At 33.5% G+C, this 23,057-nt stretch overlaps 1 protein-coding gene across 27 annotated transcripts in view; it reads right to left on the reverse strand.

The window, feature by feature from the left end:
• Positions 1-4,286: 4,286 nt before the first annotated feature.
• The window catches only part of Tre1 (Trapped in endoderm 1), a 713,802-nt gene continuing 695,031 nt past the window's right edge, over positions 4,287-23,057 (reverse strand). For all 27 annotated transcript variants that reach the window (XM_067782128.1, XM_067782125.1, XM_067782124.1 and 24 more), the window contains one exon: positions 4,287-4,564. In XM_067782128.1, the coding sequence (XP_067638229.1) occupies positions 4,381-4,564 (184 nt within the window). In that variant the 3' untranslated portion in view covers positions 4,287-4,380. The remainder of the gene's footprint in view (positions 4,565-23,057) is intronic.

Below are 23,057 nucleotides of genomic sequence, written 5' to 3' on the forward strand. Positions count from 1 at the left end.
CACGCAGATTTTTAATTTTTATAAGCTTTTCTGATCTAATTGTTGATAGTGCGAATAAAAGAGACTTATTCCACCTTTTAACTCAACGTTTCGCCAAATTTCCTTGGCATCATCAGGAGTTAAGATATCTCTATTTATTTAATAAAAGAAATCGAACATTACAATAAGTTTTGTGTATGTTTTTTTTACATACATATATATAGAGATATGTAATGAGACGGTGAACATGATTACACATAAAACAAAAATTACACTTGACAATAATGTTAATTTTGCACTTACTTACATAAAAATGTGTTGATTTAATTATTAAAATATGTGAAAACCATTAAACTATTAAAACTAAATCAAAAATCGATACTATCGTTTTTTGTGGTAAACTTGTCCCTATAAATGTTATAAACATAATAAATATGAAGCGGCAATATTGTCGGTGTCTTCTCTTCTGTTAATCGTATGTTCTCTTTTTTGAAGTATTCGAAGGCTCTATATGGTGTATCTCTTTTTTTCTCTTTTCTCTTTGTCTAATATTCTTGTATTTGCACAGTCAGCTGTGTGGTTGTTTGCTACCGCGTGTTGAGATAAAGCTGTGCTTTGTTTTTGTTTGCGTATGTCGGCTTCGTGTTCAGCTAATTGCGTACCTAGTGTTCTTTTAGTTGTACCGATGTACACTTTGTTGCAGTTTTTGCTGTCGTTGCCTTTGCACTGTATTTCATATACTACATTACTTTGTTGCTGGATATCTATAGGGCTTTTTGATTTTGTGAAACACGTCGCTAGAGTGCAATTCGATTTCAATGCCAATGTTGTGTGGGATGTATTCTTATTATTATGATCATGTGCGAGACTTTCTGTCAGCCTGGGAATGTATGTGACACTGAAGTATCGCTTTATTTGGTTGTTTATATTTGGGGATTGTTTTGTTGTGTAGAAAAATTAAAAAGACGCTTAAAAAGAATAACTACCCTGACTACTTAATAACCAAACCCCAAATATAGACAACCAAACAAAGCGATACTTTAGTGTCACATACATTCCCAGGCTGACAGAAAGTCTCGCACATGATCATAATAATAAGAAAACATCCCACACAACATTGGCATTTAAATCGAATTGCACTCTAACGACGTGTTTCACAAAAACAAAAAGCCCTATAGATATCCAGCAACAAAGTAATGTAGTATATGAAATACAGTGCAAAGGCAACGACAGCGAAAACTGCAACAAAGTGTACATCGGTACAACTAAAAGAACACTAGGTACGCAATTAGCTGAACACGAAGCCGACATACGCAAACAAAAACAAAGCACAGCTTTATCTCAACACGCGGTAAAAAACAACCACACAGCTGACTTTACAAATACAAGAATATTGGACAAAGAGAAAAGAGAAAAAACGAGATACACCATAGAGAGCCTTCGAATACTTCAAAAAAGAGAACATACGATTAACAGAAGAGAAGACACTGACAATATTGCCGCTTCATATTTATTATGTTTATAACATTTATAGTGACAAGTTTACCACAAAAAACGACGGTATCGATTTTTGATTTAGTTTTAATAGTTTAATGGTTTTCACATATTTTAATAATTAAATCAACACATTTTTATGTAAGTAAGTGCAAAATTAACATTATTGTCAAGTGTAATTTTTGTTTTATGTGTAATCATGTTCACCGTCTCCTTACATGTCTCTATATATATGTATGTAAAAAAAAATACACAAAACTTATTGTAATGTTCGCTTTCTTTTATTAAATAAATACAGATATCTTAACTCCTGACGATGCCAAGGAAATTTGGCGAAACGTTGAGTTAAAAGGTGGAATAAGTCTCTTTTATTCGCACTATCAACAATTAGATCAGAAAAGCTTATAAAAATTAAAAATGTGCAGGCCAAACAAACTGATCGGTGACAAAAATCTTGTAAAATATTCTCGTCAAAACATGCGATTTCACATAGGTTAAAAAAACTATAACGCGCGTTGCAGAAATAGCTAAATTCCGATTACTTGACAGCTAACGCCAGGTATGTGATGGATGGGAAGGGATATAATTATTGCTCCCCTGTCTATTCTTAAGCTGTGGGAGTGCTTTTTTTGTAATTGTGGCAACTTTCAAAAAATCCATTACGGCCGCCTAAATGTCTAAAATCTACCTATGTGCATTGGTGCTGGCATTTTGTTCAAATTTTTGCACAATTTTAATTTAACTAAAACGAAAATAAATAAAAACAGCTGTTTCGCTTGATTATCGAGTCGAAATGAAAACGATTCGAAATCGACTTCGAATCGATTTGTTTGAATCGGAATTGAGAACACCAAAAAGAAATCGACTCGAAATCAGCCTCGTTTAACTTTTCAAAACGAGTCGGAATTCAGAACAGGGCTGAATATATTTGATGGGGACGCTTTTGTTGAGTTTCCTCAGGAATAGCCTGACTATAGCTGCCTTATCGAGCTTATTTGCATTTATTTAAAACAAATCCCCGCACTGAGGGGACCACGTTTTAAAAGTTGGGTAATGTTCTGGGTCGTATATGAATTCAGTGATGCTAGATGCTAATGTGTCCATTTTTCGCTCTGGTTGCAAATTTACTTTTTGACCACCACATGTATCCCCAGATGTCGATGTAAAAAGCTGTGTTATAAGACCTTGCATTGACGCATTATCTCGCTCTCGTTGCTTTTGCAATTGGTTAAAAAATATTTGCATTTGCTGTGGATCCATTTTACAAAGTTTTTTTCGTCTGTATAACGAGACAAATTTTCACCACCTCGTCGCCACTATTAACTTTAGAATACATTATTTATTTAATTAATTTACAAAAATATATCCTAAGCATAAAATCAGTGATTAGTACGTCGCTCGAGTCGTAGGAAAAAAACGGAAGTGCCGATAAACTCGTGTAAGCGCTGCCACTTAATTATTTACACAAATAAGGTTTCTGTGCTACAAACAGGAAAGTCAAACTCAAAGCCCTTTCGGAACCAGTTTTCGAAAAGAGAAAATATGAAACATGAATTTAAGGCTCGAGGAGGTTAGGTGTATAATCTTAAAAATCTTAACAAAAAGTAGTTCTGGAAGTGGGAAGATAATTAATGCGGAAAAAGCATAAATCTTGGGCAATTTAATACAAAAAAATGCTTGAACGGTTTGTAAAAAGATATGTTTTATTTTTAGCAAAAAACACTTTTTATATAATGTTAGATCTACAAATGTAACTTGTGTGTTTGGATTTATTGAAATAAGTAGGTACGTTCGGCATTTGAAGTTCTCACATTCTATTCTTTGTCGTCATATATAATGCTGTCACACAAGGTAAAATTAAAAAAAGAAAAAAACAGAAGTGATAAAATGGTGCATGCCCCATATAGGGTTAATTCATTTGTTTAGTTTTGTTTGACATAATAGTTCCTTACAAGAGATTTATATTTAATTGTCAATCACACTTTGTTAAACTCACTTTGGTCGCAAGTTAGTCCATAAGTGCACCGTTGGCAATTAGTTATCGTTATTAAATTAGATTACGCAGTAATTTAAAATTTTGTTTTGTTTTACTTTCACCCATAAGTGTCAGTTATGTTTTATTTTAGATATTTAAATATTTAAGAGCAGTGTTGTCAAAGTTGATCAAAATTATAACACATTATGAATCAAACTAACTGTGATATCTTATCTGTCAACTGCCTGAGAGGATGTTCAATATGGCTACTTTTTAGCGTTTTGACAGGGTGTTCAATATGGCGGCGCATAGGGCCAGCTATCTTCAGCGGGTGATAGAAAGAGATACAGAATGAGACAGCGATAGTCAATTACAAATCAGCTGATCCAATCACCTTAGAATTTTGACGTCTATGCAGAAGATAGTTTGATTTTTGATTGATTAGTTTGATTCACAGTTCAATAAAAGATACTTGGTCGTTATTTATTATTTTATTTATTATATAATAAATAAAAAAATTGGAATGGACAAACTTTGTACATATGTATGAACATTAGAGCATACCACGTTGTATCACGGAAAAAAGAGTTGAAAATGTGCCACCCTCTTCCCTCTGGCTAGTACGCTTACCAACTGATTTGAAAAAAATAAAAGAAAAATGTGCCGGTACCCTGTAAAAATAGCCAAATAAGACTTTTCCTATGATTTTTTTATCTTATTTCTAATTTTTCACTTATTTACTCAGATAATGGCGCACGAATAATATTTGAATATATCTTATATCACACATTCTAAAGTGTTTACACAAGGCGCATTCGTATTTCCCCTTACATTTGAATTTAAAATTATTTGTTTATTTAATTAAGCTTTTATCTGAAAATGCTATACATTATGTAGTGTTGACTTAGTAGATACTTAACTATAACAAGATATTATATTGAGTATGTTTGGCATAAATTCTTAGTATTCTTCTCGCTGGCAACTTTGAACAATGGTGTGCTTCTGACTGGTCCTGTGTAATCATCATTTTTACTTTGATGTAGGCTTCTGCTATGGATCGATGACAGTGGTTTACCCCAAAACTTCAAGGGCTTAAGCGTGTTGTAATATGCAATTCTGCAAAAAGGAAATTTATCAGTTATATCTATACTAGTTACACGGTTAAAAATTTGAGTTTTAGTTTCGAACCCTCCATTGGTTTAAGCAAATTTTTAAACTATTTTTTGAAATCTTTTAAACCATCCATAATTGTGAGAAATAGTACGACTTTAAATAAAATTTTGTTACAAATAAATCAAAAAAGTTGAAAAAGAAATGCAATAAGTTTGAAATTTTCTTTTGAAAATGTTAGGTTAGGTTAGCTTTAACTGGTCGGTCAATAAAGACCTCACATGAACTGAATGTGTCCAAAGTGTTGCCAGAATTTGCTTGACGGCCAAACGGAAGGACCCGAATCAGGTGCCAGGACTTATTTTATAGAATTACACTATCTTCTTGGCAAATACTTGAAATTTTCTAGGACCTAGCTTAAGAGATCTGGCAACTCTGCCATCCCTAATAGCTGGAGCCTTCACCTGACGAGCACAGGATATGAACACAGAACTTGCTAAACCGTTTCTTCCCGCAACTTGCGCTTCCTATATCTGATGTTACTGACGAGGCGTAACTTATAAGCATGTGACGCCAGAAGACAGTGTCTAGTCAGTATTGCAGTGTAAACAGCCAACAATTTCAATTCCAAATATTTAAATCAGTTAATATGCTACCCTGTAACAAAAATAGTCTAAATGTTCATCAACACATAAAAAGGCTTCTGATAATTATTGCTGACATAGCCATTCACACGATTTAATACAGGTGTGTGTACAACACACAACCAAACAAATTTGCGTTTAATCTTTTATATGGCGATCCTGCCTATGATCCTACTGGCTGATTTTTCAGCCTAATTTCATAGCTGGCAAGGATTTTACTGGCTGATTACAGCCTAAGCCTTGTAAAAGAAGAAAAAACGGAAAGGAAATAATAATTAAATTCGGGCACCAAGAGTAAAAATTGCAGCAATTAGAAGACCACATTGGAACGATACAGATCAGCATGGCACAAGGATGACACCCTGAAGCGTTCAGGACTGGCAGCTAATAGTTATAATACGTATATTAGCTTAGTTTTTACAATCTCAAATTTATTGTCAAGCAGAAAAATATTCAGGCAACCTAACGGCTGCCTATCGACAAGCAAAAATTTAAATTTCTGCTGTAAAATCTTTTTTTTCTAATTTTTGAGCTATGTTCCCAGAAGAGAACATACAAAATGAAAGTCAAGTGCCTTAGGCTGTTTTCATAAAACTCCTTAAATATGGAAAAAAAATTTTACTGATGTTTTCCCAAAATAAAAAAAAAAATTTTTTAAGCCCAATATGGCATAGAAAACAAAATGAACAAAAAAGAAAATAGCATAGGAATTAATGTTTAATAATTAAACAAGAAAAAATATACTGTATTTAACTATTCATCATTTGAAACAAAATTTTTTCAGAAGATTTTGTAAGAAAAATTAGAAATGTCAGATTAGAAATGTTAAATTAAACAAATTTTTCCTTAAGAAAAAATATTTTTAGAAATAAACATTTTAAATAATAACTTTTATAATGCTAACTAAATAAGAAAAAAAAAATAATAAAAATAAAATGGAATGTTTAATATAATAAACATAAAAAACAAAGAAATAAGCATAAATTAGCATTATTAACACCCCAAAGGACAACAGGAATACATTTTTATTTTCTCTTTAATTTTCTCTTTCAATCATATCATCTCTTTAAAATGTCTTCGTGGACAAAAATTAACCCCAAAGCTGGTTACGAGTTAGGAAAAAGAAACTCTGAAACATCAGAGAATAGAATATTAAAATATAAACCACCAGCTGATCCAGAGCCAAAAATTAACCCAAACATTTCAGATGTTTGGCTAGCAGTTTTAACCTGCGTAATCGTGCTATTGATATAATATTCAAATTTAGCACTCTAAACCATCTAAACTCAACCCAATTTCGATAAGAACAGTAAACAATTACAAATGAATCACTGCAAAATGCCTCGCTCAATAGAAGAATTTATTAAGACAACTTCATTAGCACCCACCAAGTTCAAGAATTTGCTAATTCACAGTAGTAGCTGTCAAGGTAGAAGATTTATACCACAAACCTTTCGCAACATAATGCTTGACTAAAAAACGTACGTAAGTGGAAATATGCAAAATACCTAAAATTACCATAAGATCGGAAACTTAAAAACCAGTCAGAATGAAGAAAATAAAAAGTCACAAAGAGAACCTTATTACAAACAAAGCGCTTAATAAATAAATTTGCAATTAGACATATCACGCTCGTTCTCATCCAAAAGGATAGAAAAATTGTGGCGTAATACAAGCAACCAGATTGTTGAGGAAGTTATTGACTTAGGACAATATTCAACCAGGCTTAAAAATGCCGGCACTCTAGGACTTGTAAGAGAAAAAGACAGATGTTCCTTAGGAGACAAATTGGTCAAGAATAATGAATACTCGAGTAAGCATATTTAAAAATAAAAAATAGGTACCCAAGTTCTCAAAGATCTAATATTTGCATTAACCCCATAAGTTATGCATGTGACAAATGTCGACAGAAATTAAAGAAGTTCTTCATAAATATCATGACCATCCCATCTGGGAAGGCCACCCAGAAAATCGCATGACACATAAGATCTAAGAAAAATATTGCTGGAAAATATGAAAAATGGTACAAGAAAAGATATGAACAATTTTTGCATCCACTGTACCCATTGGTTTAACCACTTATCGCTATGTAACTACTTCTTGCTCTAGCAGAAACTGAATCTACCAATCTACTGTATATCATACGCTCAAAGATCCCACTTTTAGATAAATGTCAATTTTCAACCAATGATGACTGTAACCATTACCTTGTTCTATACGTTTCAATTTTAATTATAAATAGAGTAGATATATAGGGCCCTGTAGAATAGGAAAAGTAATTTTATTAATTACCTGCGGAATAGAAAATATCAATAAGAAAAATAATTTTATTATTGACGTGCGGAATAGAAATTATCAATAAAAAAAATAAATGTATGGCGCGATAACCTCCGAAGAGATCTAAGGCCGAGCTTCTCTTCCAATTTGCGTCGTGCTCCTCTTGATTTTCCCTACAAATTGACCGGACGTGACCTAGATGTGTTATGCCGACTCTGAACGGCATCTGCAAGGCAGATGAGTTTTCACTGAGAGCTTTTAATGGCAGAAATACACCCGAAGTGCTTGCCAAACACTGCCGAGGGGCGACCCCGCTTAGAAAAAATTTCTTGTAATTGAAAAACCTTATTTCTAAAATTTTGATGTTGCTTTGCTCGGGGTGTGAACCCAGGGCATACGGTGTGGTAGGCGGAGCACGCTACCATCACACCACGGTGGCCGCAAGATATTATCAATAGGAAAAATAATTCTATTAATGCCACCTGTAGAATAAAAAAAAATATCAATAGGAAAAATTATTTAAGTAATACCCTGTAAGGCAGAAAAGATCGACAGAAACTATAATTTTACTCTAATACCCTATAAAGTAGAAAATATCGATAGTAAAAATAATGACACTTTAATCCCATATAGAATAGGAAATGAGGGTAAGCAAAAATTTCCCAGTAACATAGAGAATAGCAATATTATAAATAATAAGAAAATAATAATACACAAAAATAGACTTAATTTAATAGAATAAGTAAATTTTCAACCTACCAACATAAAATGCAAAATATAGAATTAATTTATACTTAACTAAATAAAAATAGAATGCTCATGCATTCTCCAAATGCATAAGCATTCTGAAAAAAAGGGACATGTAGTGTAAAAAGCCAACAAATTCAATGCCTAATATTTGAATTAGTTAATATGCTACCCTGTAACAAAAATAGTCTAAATGTTCATCAACACATAAAAAGGCATCTGATAATTGTTGCTGACATAACCATTCACACGATTTAATACAGGTGTGTGTACAACACACAACCAAACAAATTTACAAACGTTGCATTTCCCACAGAAGTCACAGCTCAACACAGATGTGTAGGTCATAGTTTGTGTCGAGTTGTATGTAGGTATGTAAGTATGTATGCTTAAGGTAAATATGTGTGTAAGTATGTATGCTTAAAGTAAATATGTGTGTAAGAATATGTTTAGAATAATTTAGTATAAATAAGCTGACAATAATTGAATAAAGAGAATTCGCTTATTGATGTTAAAACTGACAAAACCAATTATTTTGCATTTAATCTTTTATAGCAGAGCCGGCCAAAAGTTGCACATTGTGCAATTTGAGTTCGTATTTTCACACAGACACTAACGATGTGCGATCACGATCGTTCGCTTTCGCTTGTCACTCACTAAAATCAACAGTGAATGCAAAAAGAAAAGTCCATGGTACTTTTTGGGCACATAATAAAAACAATATGCTGCAATGTTAAAGTGACTTCTAATACGTTTTAGTTAGTATTATTAAGTTCCTTTGAACATACATATTAATATTGAATTAATTATTATTAATTATTAATAAATAATGACAATTTAATATAAGTAACTTTTTATACGATATACTTAGTTTTATTAATTTTTATACATTTTTTTTATTGAATAACTATATGTTTTGAAAATATATATTTCTATCTTTACATTTACTTTGTTTTGTAGTCCTTTCATAATGAAAAAGTGATTTTTTTAAGTAAATTTTGCATTGAAGAAACACCATACCTTCTTTTATAAAAAATTTTATCTGGCTAGCTCGACTTCCGCGTTCTTAGTTATATGAATTTTAGTAAATATTGTTAGGATTAGCTTGAAATCAAATAATCAGAGTCGTTTTTAATTTCGAACTTCACAGTCCACATATTCTTTTAGCACACTGTGGGGAGTTGTCACTCAATTTTTACATACACTTATGCAATTGTTTTAGTATTTGTGTGGCCGGCTCTGTTTTATAGTATCCCCATCGTGAGTCTTCTCTCTTCAGAGATATGAGCCACTTTGTGAGTCTAATATCGTAGGCTTTGTAGATGGTCTTAGAAATTTTGCAACTCCGCGCTTCTGTCCATGCCTTTCCTGCTTGATGGATCATATGCAACTCCTTTCTCGTTTTGATTTCTTCCAAACGGATTGGAACGTTACAGCGAGTGTTGCCAACTCATCGGCCTTTTCGTTACTTTCTATCCATTTGGGACCGGGATATAGTTGTATGGTCCGGCTTGGGTGAAGATTTTAACGCTTCTTTGCATTCCAGAACACTTCTTTACGAAGTACTGTGTGAGATTATGGCTTTAATCGCCGCCTGGCCATCAATATATATACGCAACTTCAGCTTAAGCACGCTTCCTCCAGGACTTCTACTGCTTTCTTCACGGCTATAATTTCCGCCTGAAAGATACGTCAGTAATCTAGCCGCCTGTAGGATTTACTGTATACTTACTTTTTTAATGCTATGTGCAGTTTTCTAGATAGGGTCAAGAAACCCTTTTTAAGAGGTTAAGGCATGTATGGCCCCATAACTTTGTTTCTGTTTATTCTATCAACATAATTTTAATGTTGTTGAAAAGAGTACATTCGCTTCTATCAGTATACATGTTGTTAATATGTCTTCACAAACGTCAGATAAATTGCCAAAATAATGTGAAAAATTCAATTTTTTGTTAAATTTTTTCATTTTTAATCACGGTTTTCTCGAATAATTTGTCAACCAGTGCATATGTAAATGTTAAAAATAAAAAATAGGTACCCAAGTTCTCAAAGATCTAATATTTGCATTAACCCCATAAGTTATGCATGTGACAAATGTCGACAGAAATTAAAGAAGTTCTTCATAAATATCATGACCATCCCATCTGGGAAGGCCACCCAGAAAATCGCATGACACATACGATCTAAGAAAAATATTGCTGGAAAATATGAAAAATGGTATAAGAAAAGATATGAACAATTTTTGCATCCACTGTACCCATTGGTTTAACCACTTATCACTATATAACTACTTCTTGCTCTAGCAGAAACTGAATCTACCAATCTACTGTATATCATACGCTCAAAGATCCCACTTTTAGATAAATGTCAATTTTCAACCAATGATGACTGTAACCATTACCTTGTTCTATACGTTTCAATTTTAATTATAAATAGAGTAGATATATAGGGCCCTGTAGAATAGGAAAAGTAATTTTATTAATTACCTGCGGAATAGAAAATATCAATAAGAAAAATAATTTTATTATTGACGTGCGGAATAGAAATTATCAATAAAAAAAATAAATGTATGGCGCGATAACCTCCGAAGAGATCTAAGGCCGAGCTTCTCTTCCAATTTGCGTCGTGCTCCTCTTGATTTTCCTTACAAATTGACCGGACGTGACCTAGATGTGTTATGCCGACTCTGAACGGCATCTGCAAGGCAGATGAGTTTTCACTGAGAGCTTTTAATGGCAGAAATACACCCGAAGTGCTTGCCAAACACTGCCGAGGGGCGACCCCGCTTAGAAAAAATTTCTTGTAATTGAAAAACCTTATTTCTAAAATTTTGATGTTGCTTTGCTCGGGGTGTGAACCCAGGGCATACGGTGTGGTAGGCGGAGCACGCTACCATCACACCACGGTGGCCGCAAGATATTATCAATAGGAAAAATAATTCTATTAATGCCACCTGTAGAATAAAAAAAAATATCAATAGGAAAAATTATTTAAGTAATACCCTGTAAGGCAGAAAAGATCGACAGAAACTATAATTTTACTCTAATACCCTATAAAGTAGAAAATATCGATAGTAAAAATAATGACACTTTAATCCCATATAGAATGGGAAATGAGGATAAGCAAAAATTTCCCAGTAACATAGAGAATAGCAATATCATAAATAATAAGAAAATAATAATACACAAAAATAGACTTAATTTAATAGAATAAGTAAATTTTCAACCTACCAACATAAAATGCAAAATATAGAATTAATTTATACTTAACTAAATAAAAATAGAGTGCTCATGCATTCTCCTAATGCATAAGCATTCTGAAAAAAAGGGACATGTAGTATAAAAAGCCAACAAATTCAATGCCTAATATTTGAATTAGTTAATATGCTACCCTGTAACAAAAGTAGTCTAAATGTTCATCAACACATAAAAAGGCATATGATAATTGTTGCTGACATAACCATTCACACGATTTAATACAGGTGTGTGTACAACACACAACCAAACAAATTTACAAACGTTGCATTTCCCACAGAAGTCACAGCTCAACACAGATGTGTAGGTCATAGTTTGTGTCGAGTTGTATGTAGGTATGTAAGTATGTATGCTTAAGGTAAATATGTGTGTAAGTATGTATGCTTAAAGTAAATATGTGTGTAAGAATATGTTTAGAATAATTTAGTATAAATAAGCTGACAATAATTGAATAAAGAGAATTCGCTTATTGATGTTAAAACTGACAAAACCAATTACTTTGCATTTAATCTTTTATAGCAGAGCCGGCCAAAAGTTGCACATTGTGCAATTTGAGTTCGTATTTTCACACAGACACTAACGATGTGCGATCACGATCGTTCGCTTTCGCTTGTCACTCACTAAAATCAACAGTGAATGCAAAAAGAAAAGTCCATGGTACTTTTTGGGCACATAATAAAAACAATATGCTGCAATGTTAAAGTGACTTCTAATACGTTTTAGTTAGTATTATTAAGTTCCTTTGAACATACATATTAATATTGAATTAATTATTATTAATTATTAATAAATAATGACAATTTAATATAAGTAACTTTTTATACGTTATACTTAGTTTTATTAATTTTTATACATTTTTTTTTATTGAATAACTATATGTTTTGAAAATATATATTTCTATCTTTACATTTACTTTGTTTTGTAGTCCTTTCATAATGAAAAAGTGATTTTTTTAAGTAAATTTTGCATTGAAGAAACACCATACCTTCTTTTATAAAAAATTTTATCTGGCTAGCTCGACTTCCGCGTTCTTAGTTATATGAATTTTAGTAAATATTGTTAGGATTAGCTTGAAATCAAATAACCAGAGTCGTTTTTAATTTCGAACTTCACAGTCCACATATTCTTTTAGCACACTGTGGGGAGTTGTCACTCAATTTTTACATACACTTATGCAATTGTTTTAGTATTTGTGTGGCCGGCTCTGTTTTATAGTATCCCCATCGTGAGTCTTCTCTCTTCAGAGATATGAGCCACTTTGTGAGTCTAATATCGTAGGCTTTGTAGATGGTCTTAGAAATTTTGCAACTCCGCGCTTCTGTCCATGCCTTTCCTGCTTGATGGATCATATGCAACTCCTTTCTCGTTTTGATTTCTTCCAAACGGATTGGAACGTTACAGCGAGTGTTGCCAACTCATCGGCCTTTTCGTTACTTTCTATCCATTTGGGACCGGGATATAGTTGTATGGTCCGGCTTGGGTGAAGATTTTAACGCTTCTTTGCATTCCAGAACACTTCCTTACGAAGTACTGTGTGAGATTATGGCTTTAATCGCCGCCTGGCCATCAATATATATACGCAACTTCAGCTTAAGCACGCTTCCTCCAGGACTTCTACTGCTTTCTTCACGGCTATAATTTCCGCCTGAAAGATACGTCAGTAATCTAGCCGCCTGTAGGATTTACTTATTTCTGGATCGATAGAGTAAACAGCAGACCCGACCCCTTCCATTAATTTGGAACCATCGGTAAACACATGTATAGCACAGCTCAACGAAATAAGAGTTTTGGTTTGGTGCAGCTTTACTTGTAACCAAATTTGGTAGTACTCGGTACCCAGATAAAAACTGTATACTTACTTTTTTAATGCTATGTGCAGTTTTCTAGATAGGGTCAAGAAACCCTTTTTAAGAGGTTAAGGCATGTATGGCCCCATAACTTTGTTTCTGTTTATTCTATCAACATAATTTGTTGTTGAACAATGTTGTTGAAAAGAGTACATTCGCTTCTATCAGTATACATGTTGTTAATATGTCTTCACAAACGTCAGATAAATTGCCAAAATAATGTGAAAAATTCAATTTTTTGTTAAATTTTTTCATTTTTAATCACGGTTTTCTCGAATAATTTGTCAACCAGTGCATATGTAGATTATTTTAAAACAATCTCCTATTAATTCTGTTTTCAAAGACATTTAACTTTTTTATATCCGCGTAGATCTTCCTGGGATTTTCTACTTTAGTACATGTCTACTGTGAAAAAAAATTTTATTTTATAAAAAATTTTTCCTTCCCCTTTATTTTTTAAATTTTCTGTAATTGGTACTTTCGGGAGCGCGGTTTCAAGTGTTAGTGCCTTTCTATAAATAAATAAAAAAAATTCAATATCATGTCTTCATCACGAGGTAGTTGTGTCAATGACCCAAATGTGTTTTGCTACATTTGTGGGGAATACACAGTCCAAAAATTCAGGAAAAGTATAACAGATTTTATTAAAAGTGCTTATTTTTTGTACTTTAAATTGCAAGTTGTAGACAAAAACAAGCCGTGGATACCTCGAATAGTTTGCAAAATGTGCTGTGAACACTTGACACAGTGGGTCAATGGTAAAAGAAGCCATATGAGATTCGGGGTGCCTATGCAATGGAGAGAACAAATAAATCACTCCGATGACTGTTACTTCTGCTGTGTCGATTTGCGTGGTGTTAATGTTAAAAAATGATATATCCAAACGTTCAATCCGCTAAGAGACCTTTGCCACATTCAGAGGAAGCGCCTGTTCCAACATTTTATTCTACCCGTGAATCATCGAATAGTGAAATGTCTAGCGATAGTGATATCGAAGAAATAGCGTCTACTGAGCCAAAACCTTTTAGGGATCTTGAATTATCTAAGGAATCTGCAGAAGTGTTGGCTTCTAGATTAAAAGAAAAAAACTTGTTAGCTACAGGTACGAAAGTGACTCTCTACCGTACAAGAGAGCAAGACTTGCTGCCATTTTTTAATTCGGAAAATGATATAGTTTTTTGTTCAGATGTGCAAGGCCTCCTTCTCAAAATGGATGGCGTCTCTTCATAGACAGCTCTAAACGAAGCCTTAAGTGTGTTCTTTTACACAATGGCAACCAATATGGTTCAATTCCCATTGCTCATTCAACTAAATTAAAGCAAGAATATTAAAATATTGCACTTGTTTTAGACAAAATCAAGTATAACGAACATAATTGGAATATTTGCGTAGATCTAAAGATGGTTAACTTTTTGTTAGGACAACAAAGTGGATACACCAAATACCCATGTTTTTATTGCCTGTGGGATAGTCGTGCCAAGCACCAACACTGGACAGAAAGGGACTGGCCTGTACGTGAGATGTTGGAAATGGGAAAGTAGAATGTGATAAACCCACCTTTAGTTACAAAAGATTCAATTATTTTGCCACCCTTACACATTAAACTGGGTCTAGTAAAACAATTTGTGAAGGCGTTAGATAAAAATGGACAATGTTTTCTTTACATAACGAGAAAATTTCCTAGGCTAAGCATAGAAATAATAAAAGCGGGTATTTTTGTTGGCCCACAGATAAGAATGTTGATAAAAGATACTGATTTTTCAAATGCAATGACCAGTTTGGAACTGCTTGCGTGGAATTCGTTTGTTGAAGTTACTAAGAACTTTCTGGGAAATCACAAGTCAAGTAACTACTCGGATATTGTTAACAACATGCTGGAGAATTACAAAAACTTAGGATGTAACATGTCCATCAAAGTCCATTATCTCCAGACCCACCTTGACCAGTTTCCGGAGAATCTTGGTTCCTATAGCGAAGAACAAGGCGAACGGTTTCACCAGGACATAAAAACTATGGAAGAGAGGTACCAAGGCCAATGGGATCAGCATATGATGGCTGATTACTGCTGGGGAATGCAACGTGATTGTCTTGCTATACCTCATTAGCGAAAATCACGTAAACGAAAGTTTTTATGTAAATAAAAAGTTAATAATAAAATAAATAACGAAAAATCTTTTTTTTTACAGTAAAAAATTACTAATATAGAATATATTAAGAAGATCTACGCGGATATAAAAAAGTTATATGTCTTTGAAAACAGTATTAATCATTGTGAATGATAACTAAGTATGATATCTTCTGCATAGACGCCAAAATTCCAAAGTGATTGAATCACCTGATTTGTAATTGCCTATCGCTGTCTCATTCTGTATCTCTTTCTATCACCCGCTGAAGATAGGCGCCGCCATATTGAACACCATGTCAAAACGCTAAAAAGTAGCCATATTGAACATCCTGTCAGGCAGTTGACAGATAAGATATCACACTTAGTCATCATTCACAATGGAATTAATAGGAGATTGTTTTAAAATAATTTACATATGCCTGGTTGACAAATTATTCGAGAAAAACGTGATTAAAAATGAAAAAATTTAACAAAAAATTGAATTTTTCACATTATTTTTGCAATTTCTCTGACGTTTATGAAGATACATTAACAACTGGTAGAAGCGGAATGTACTCTTTTCAACGACATCAAAACGGTGTTGATAGAATAAACAGAAACAAAGTTATGGGGCCATACATGCCTTAACCTCTTAAAAAGGGCTTCTTGAACCTATCTAGAAAAGTAAGTATACAGTTTTTATCAGGGTACCGGGTACTACCAAATTTAGTTACAAGTAGAGCTGCACCAAAATCACTGTTGACCAGTGTAGTATGTTCTGCCATTTCTGCACCCTGGCGTCAACCCTCCGTCCTTAAGCCTTGTTGCAGTTGCTAACGCGATACTTTTGGCCTTTAGGTCTGCGCGAAATGGCATACAATGGTGATGTCGGGGTAGCTTTTAGCAGTCCCGTTATATCAATCATTAATGCTATGCATACCCCCTCAAGTTTTTTGGTATATGTGCTTTTTTGGGTGGCTGTCCACCAAACAAGGACCCCATAGTAAAGTATGGGTTTGACTATTACCGTATATACCCAGTGGGAGAGTTTGGGTGATAGGCCCCACTTGCATCGTTGCATTTTCTTGCACGCATACAGCGCCACGGATGCTTTCTTCGCTCTCTTCCACATGGAGTTTCCGCGACAACTTACTATCTAGTATAACTCCTAGATACTTCGAGCTATATTTTTCTTGTTGGGTTACTCCTCCAAGCTTAGGATTAGCCCCATAAGAGACCTTATGTTTCCCAGTAAATAATACTAGATCGTTTTTTCCGCGCTGGCGGTTAACCCGACTCCAGGTGCCCCGGCATGTTCATCCCGAACACGGATCAGCAACCATACAAAAGAAAATTACGTGATACGTCAAACGTATAAACAAAATGGGATCATAACATACGATAGCAAACGGAACGTAATTTATTTTCAATTCACAATAAATTTTACGATCCACATTAGGTTGGATTATATTTTTAGCTCACAATATATTTTGAACTGTCAAATTGGTTGCCAAAAATATAAAAATAAAGTAAATAACTGCGATGGGTGCAGTTTTGTTTTGTTTCAGCTCCAGTAATAGCGAAAGCGATGAAAACCTAGTCCGAAGGCGGTTAAGAGTACAAACTTATCGAACAAAGCGTAAGCATATCATTTATGTATTATTTCTTTGTAACAAAAAGTCATTGGAATTTCTTGAAGAGATTTCGCTTAACTTAAGAACCTTAAGAGAAGTTAAACTTGTCTCGCCATGAATTCCGGCAATATTTCCTTTTGGCTCGGATTAAGCTTGTTTAAATTCGACCATTGTTAATAATAATAGTTTTGAAATTTGTTATTATATTTCATTTATCCATCTATTTTAACAATTTTCTTACATTTTCAATGAAATTTGTGTGCATACGATCGCCAGTTTGTGTTCGAATGAAAGTGGAACGTAACGTCTACGTTCAGTCACTCGTCACGTAAGGTAAGTGTCCCTAATTTCGTGGTAGTACGATATTTCGTGGCATTTCGATTTTTTCTTCCAAACAAGGAACTGGGGAGTGTTTTTTTAAACTGAAAATTTCATAATAAAGATTGGTTTTTAAGGTATAATAATTGATATTTTACTAATTTTTAATATTAAACCTAATATTAAATATCAAGCAATATAAATTTGGAAGTTCGGAAAATGAGCCTGTTGTAAGGATACCTCTTAAGTAAAGTGTTAAGGAGTCCAGTGTATTTTGTTAAGTCTGTAAAAATTGTATCGTTAAATTTTTTTATGACTATTACTGTAAAAATCATTCCAATAATTTTTTCAACTTTTTTTTAATATTTATAGCCCACGAAATTAGGGACACACTTTTTTTGTGATGGTACCCACGAAATTAAGGTTATATAATACTTTATGTTTTTCATATTTTCTTTAAAATTTCATAAGAAACCCTCTTTTTTAAAGTATTTTAATTGTTAAATAAACTCCCGAGGAAGATTTCGATGTAATTTCGTGGTACACTTTTATTAATCTATCCGTCATTATTTTAATCAAAAAGCTCTGCGAAGCACAACATTTCAACGAAATAATGGCATTATAGAACTTTTGTTTATTGAATAATTTTTAATTTAATTTAAATAATGTATCAAGATTTCAACTTCTTTATTATTGTTTTGAATGAATATTGATAATAGCAAAAAAAATTTAATATGAACCTCAAATTACCGCTTAAAGCGATACCACGAATTTACGTACACCAAATTACAACACAAAAGTACACAAAAGCTCGTTACACAAAAAAGATTTGACAGCAGCGCTTAATGGTGTCACTAATGAAACAAAAATAAAAAAAAACATTTTTTGTAATTATAAATAAAAGTAATTTTTAGAAAAGTGACAAGTTACATCAATTGAATAAATTTTTTCTTGTTTATTTTTGTTTTAAACCTTTTTCGTTTAATGTTACTTATTTCATATCAATAATGTCTAAAGTTCTAAATAATCTTAGATTTAATGAAGAAATACAAAAAAATAAAAAAAAAATTCAAAAAAATTCAAAAAGAAAACAAAAAAATAAAAATAAAAAGTTTTTGAAAAGTACGTACATTAAACTATTTTTTTCTTATTTATTTTGGTCTTAAAACTCTTTCTTTTCATAGGTAAAATATCAATAAAAAAAATAGTTTTTAAATTTAAAATTTCTGAACATGAATTTCAGTAAATCAATTTGTTTATCTTTAGGAATTTGCGTTTAAAATAAATTATAACTATTTTTTTCAAGTTTTTAGGTTTCCTTCATTCGTTTTCACGCAAGATAGGTAGAAATTCAGATAATTTCTTAGTACCACGAAATTAGGGACACTTACCTTATGTTGCGATCCAAAATTACGATCGAAGTAGTACGTTCTCGTATGCCATAATCCGAACATCATGTTTTTACGTGACGAGTTATACGATCACGGATGTTACGATTTGGCCCCTGAATGTTATTAGGCATCTGCCGCTCATGATTACTGAAACGTCATCTGTATATGCCGCAAGTTTGACTGGTCCTCCGTCGAACCGCCTAGCAATTGGTTTATAACCAGCGTCCACAGCTTTGCTGATAAAACCCCTCCCTGCGGCGTTCCTCTGTTTACAGATTTTGTTGTCTCGCATGGACACCATTGCGACATGATCATGCAGCTTAACATGGAGCCGATTCAGTTTGTTCCAGCCGGGTGAACTTCAATCGAGTTGAGACGGTCCATGATTACTCTTTCCGAGACATTGTTGAAAGCTCCGACAATCCAGTATCGACTGGCCTTTGCTGTAAGGAAGGTGTGCTGAAGAGAATAATTCCTCTTTCATATTTGATTTTATATACACATCTATTAATATCTCTAGGGTTTTGAGCATAAAAAATGTCAAGCTAATAGGCCTGTAGTCTTTCGAATGCAGATAACTGGCTTTTTCCGCTTTCAGTATGAAGACTACTCGAGCCGTTCTCCAAGATTTAGGGACGCGGTTCAATTTTATGCTAATTCTAAGCCATTCTATATTCGTTCCATATTAGGATTGTTGACGTGGTTACATACATACCTCTTCCGCTTTTATCTCCTGATGGGAAGTGTGTGTTAAGTAGTGCCTCAAGGGACTCTTCACTATTGTGTGACCGTTCCCCGTCGTCCAATTTGATCAGTCCCTGGACAGCATCTCGCTTTCCGCAACTTTTTCCAGCTTAAACATCGCTTTTACCTGCCCTCTAAGAAGACTCAACTCCACCATGGTGGCTTTGCTTTCCTCTTTAATCTTCTCAGAGGACAAGATCTGTTGTACGCAGTTCTCAGCGCCTTTGATGAGAAGTTGTTGCACTCCTCCAACTACTCTACCATGGTAACCTATTTAGGCCACACCAGTCTTCCTGACACTCATTTCTGATATTTGTATCAGTCCTTTTCCCTAGGGTTTGTAAAGGTTTTCCCCTTCTCTACCCTTTCTAGGGGGACTCTGAAGCTGATATATGTGTGGTCTGAGAAGGATGTCCTATCAAGGACTCTACATTCATACCCCGACATATCCTGCTCAGCGCTCAATGCGAAATCAACAGCCATGGGCACTACCATAAACAAGTGACCAGCAAACTTGCGCATGCATAATAGATTGGGTTAGTCCCGATACAAAAAAAAAAAATTGCAAATGTCCGCCCCTAAATTTATGTTGAGAGGGTTTCGGAAAAAAACTTTTTTTTGATCCTTCGAGATGCAGCCGAAAAGGTTTTTTCGTTGTAACTTGGCTATTTGACGTCCGATGTTTAAAATTGATATGTCATTATTTTGGCCTTGAGAAGCTTCACATTTCCATTTAATGTCCTTTTAAGCTATGAAGTTGTTTTCACATGATTAGGAAAGCACTTAAAAATTCAAGAAAATTTTGCTTTCAAACCATATTACTAAAATAATAATCAAAGAAGTTATATCACTTTCAATATTTATTGCAACTGTTATTTTACCTGATTCTTATTATACTTAGACCTGAAACTCATGATATTTTTGGAGGAAAAATTATTATTACGGTTTGCATTGAAAAGTTAATAAAGATATGCCAAATATCATAAATAGGGGAAGTCAAAGTAAATAAGTGAGTCAAACCTGTTGTTTCGTATTTATAATAATAACACTATGCGACAAAATCAATTTTTTTTCTGGGTATTGGACAAAACCCACTTTTTTGTAGAGATTGAGGTTTAAGGTAACAAAGTACTCTCTCCGTTTTTCGAAGGTAGCCTCCAAAAAATAGATATCGGCTTTCGAAGTTCGAAATTCTAAATTTCGAAATTTTAGTTTTTTTTGTTAACGCGTTCAGCGAATTAGAAAAGTAAAAATGTGGTCGTGGTCCGCTCTTTTCCCTTATTTGAAGGGCTGAATTCTTTTTTTGAGAAATTTTGTATAACAGCTGTTAAATAAAAGCGTTGGGCGCGTGAGATTTCTAAAAATGTGAGGCGTAGCATAACCTGGTTAAGGTTCAGTTGGTCTTACTTATGACTATCAATAGAAATTTAACGCGTCCAACGCTTTTATTTAATTGTATGATCAACGCCCTAGTTTGATGGGGAGTGTGATGACTAGTACCTAGGACGTACCTAATTATTTTCTAGCTTTAAGTATTACTATTACTTAATGTAAGTATTGTTTTCAATAAAACCGTTTAACTTAAACATTTTTTTTAAATTATTTTATATTTAATTCACTCGAAAAAAGGAATAACAACAAAAAACATAAAAACATGGATAAAAGCATCTGCCTTTACACTAGTATAAAGTATGAATGTTGGAGATTTTGGTTTCAATTATCATCTCCCGAAAGGCTAGCTGATGAAGAAGTGAAATTCAGAAACATGTCCTAGTAACCATCGCAGTTTGTAAACTTTGTAATTTTTCTCTAATATCAATAACAATTTACTTTACTTTCATAGAAAATTCAAACGGAGTATTTGTGAGGTGTATCAGAACTTTTCGATGGTGGATTTTTTTTGTTTTACATTTTTGACACAAATAAATAAAAAAACTACTATGTTGATAGTTTTTCAAAACATAGTTAAAAAAATAAAATAAATGTAAGGCGCGATAACCTCCGAAGAGATCTAAGGCCGAGCTTCTCTTCCAATTTGCGTCGTGCTCCTCCTGATTTTCCCTACAAATTGGCCGGACGGGACCTGCATGATTTTATGCCGACTCCGAACGGCATCTGCAAGGCAGATGAGTTTTCACTGAGAGATTTTAATGGCAGAAATACACCCGTAGCGCTTGCCAAACACTGCCGAGGGGCGACCCCGCTTAGAAAAATTTTCTTCTAATTGAAAAATTTTTTTCTAAAATTTTTGATGTTGCTTTTCCGGGGTTTGAACCCAGGGCATCCGGTGTGGTAGGCGGAGCACGCTACCATCACACCACGGTCGCCGAAAAGATAGTTACTGTCACTAATAAAAACAAGAGAACCTTTCCACGAGCAAAAGTACTTTTAATTGTTTGGAAATACATAGCACTGCATGATGTAATAATAAAGATGATGTCAACAACATAACCTCACTTTTTCGGTAGCTCTATTTTCCAGTATTTACTTGTATTACAAAAGTATTAAACTTTGATTGCTTCATTTTTTGTACAAAACTCCCCAAAAATTTGTTTTCTGCAAAATTTTTTCTATATTCTTTTGGGGAACGCAAAGTTACGTTAATCCTTTTGGCTAAACAATTCTAGTAGCGGCTTATAGGATTATATATTTATAATATTTCTAAACGTTTAGTAAAATTTACTCCGATCGTAGTAGAACTCAAAGGAAGTTCTGTATGATAGACAACCCTCTAAAATATGCATGTCGAGCATGTCAGAATAAGGAAAAACGACAACGGGATGAGAAGGCTTGAATATTCAATTCATCATGATAGCATTCGAATACATGTTTGAAAGTTTACTGTTAAATATTTGATAATGAATGTAACATAAAAATATGTATTCGAGTGCTTTGTATTTCCAAGCAGTTGAAACTCCCTAAAAAACTGTTTTGCTTTATTAGAAAATTTGAAGTATATTTTACCTGTGAAAAAGTTTTCGTTTTTATTTTTGACAGTAACTAATTGAGAAATAGTAAAATATAAAATAAATAAAAAATTGTATAAAACCATGGAGAAAATAGGCACACAGTATTTCCCGCTTATATGCACCCCGGTTATAAGCGTTTTCCGGTTATAAGCACTACAAAAATTGTAAAAAAAAGTCCCCCTATTTCAATGTACACAAAAAATCACGACATAAGCATTTCCCGCTTAACCAAAAAGAAATAAAGTTAAAGATATCCATCTTTTCGAATAAGATTGGTGACAAATGGTTGGCTTCGGGCAAGTCGAAGGAGCGTTTCTTAATTAATAATAAAGTTTGGCTGTTGCGACTCTTGCTAATCTAATGATAGTGATGCAATTAATCCTAGGCAGTTTAACTAGTGACGAAGCTTTAGCTTTTTATTTATATAGATTCTAAGTCAACAACGCATTCATACAAACAAACTAGGAAATGGGCAATGAAGGCAGGACATAATGTGTTTCCCTCATATTATAGTTTGTTGAAGTCCAAACAGGCCTGTTATCATGCAGAGGAGCACATTGCTATAACGGA

The sequence above is a fragment of the Eurosta solidaginis genome, chromosome 4 (genome assembly GCF_040869045.1).
Source record: "Eurosta solidaginis isolate ZX-2024a chromosome 4, ASM4086904v1, whole genome shotgun sequence".
NCBI lineage: Eukaryota > Metazoa > Arthropoda > Insecta > Diptera > Tephritidae > Eurosta > Eurosta solidaginis.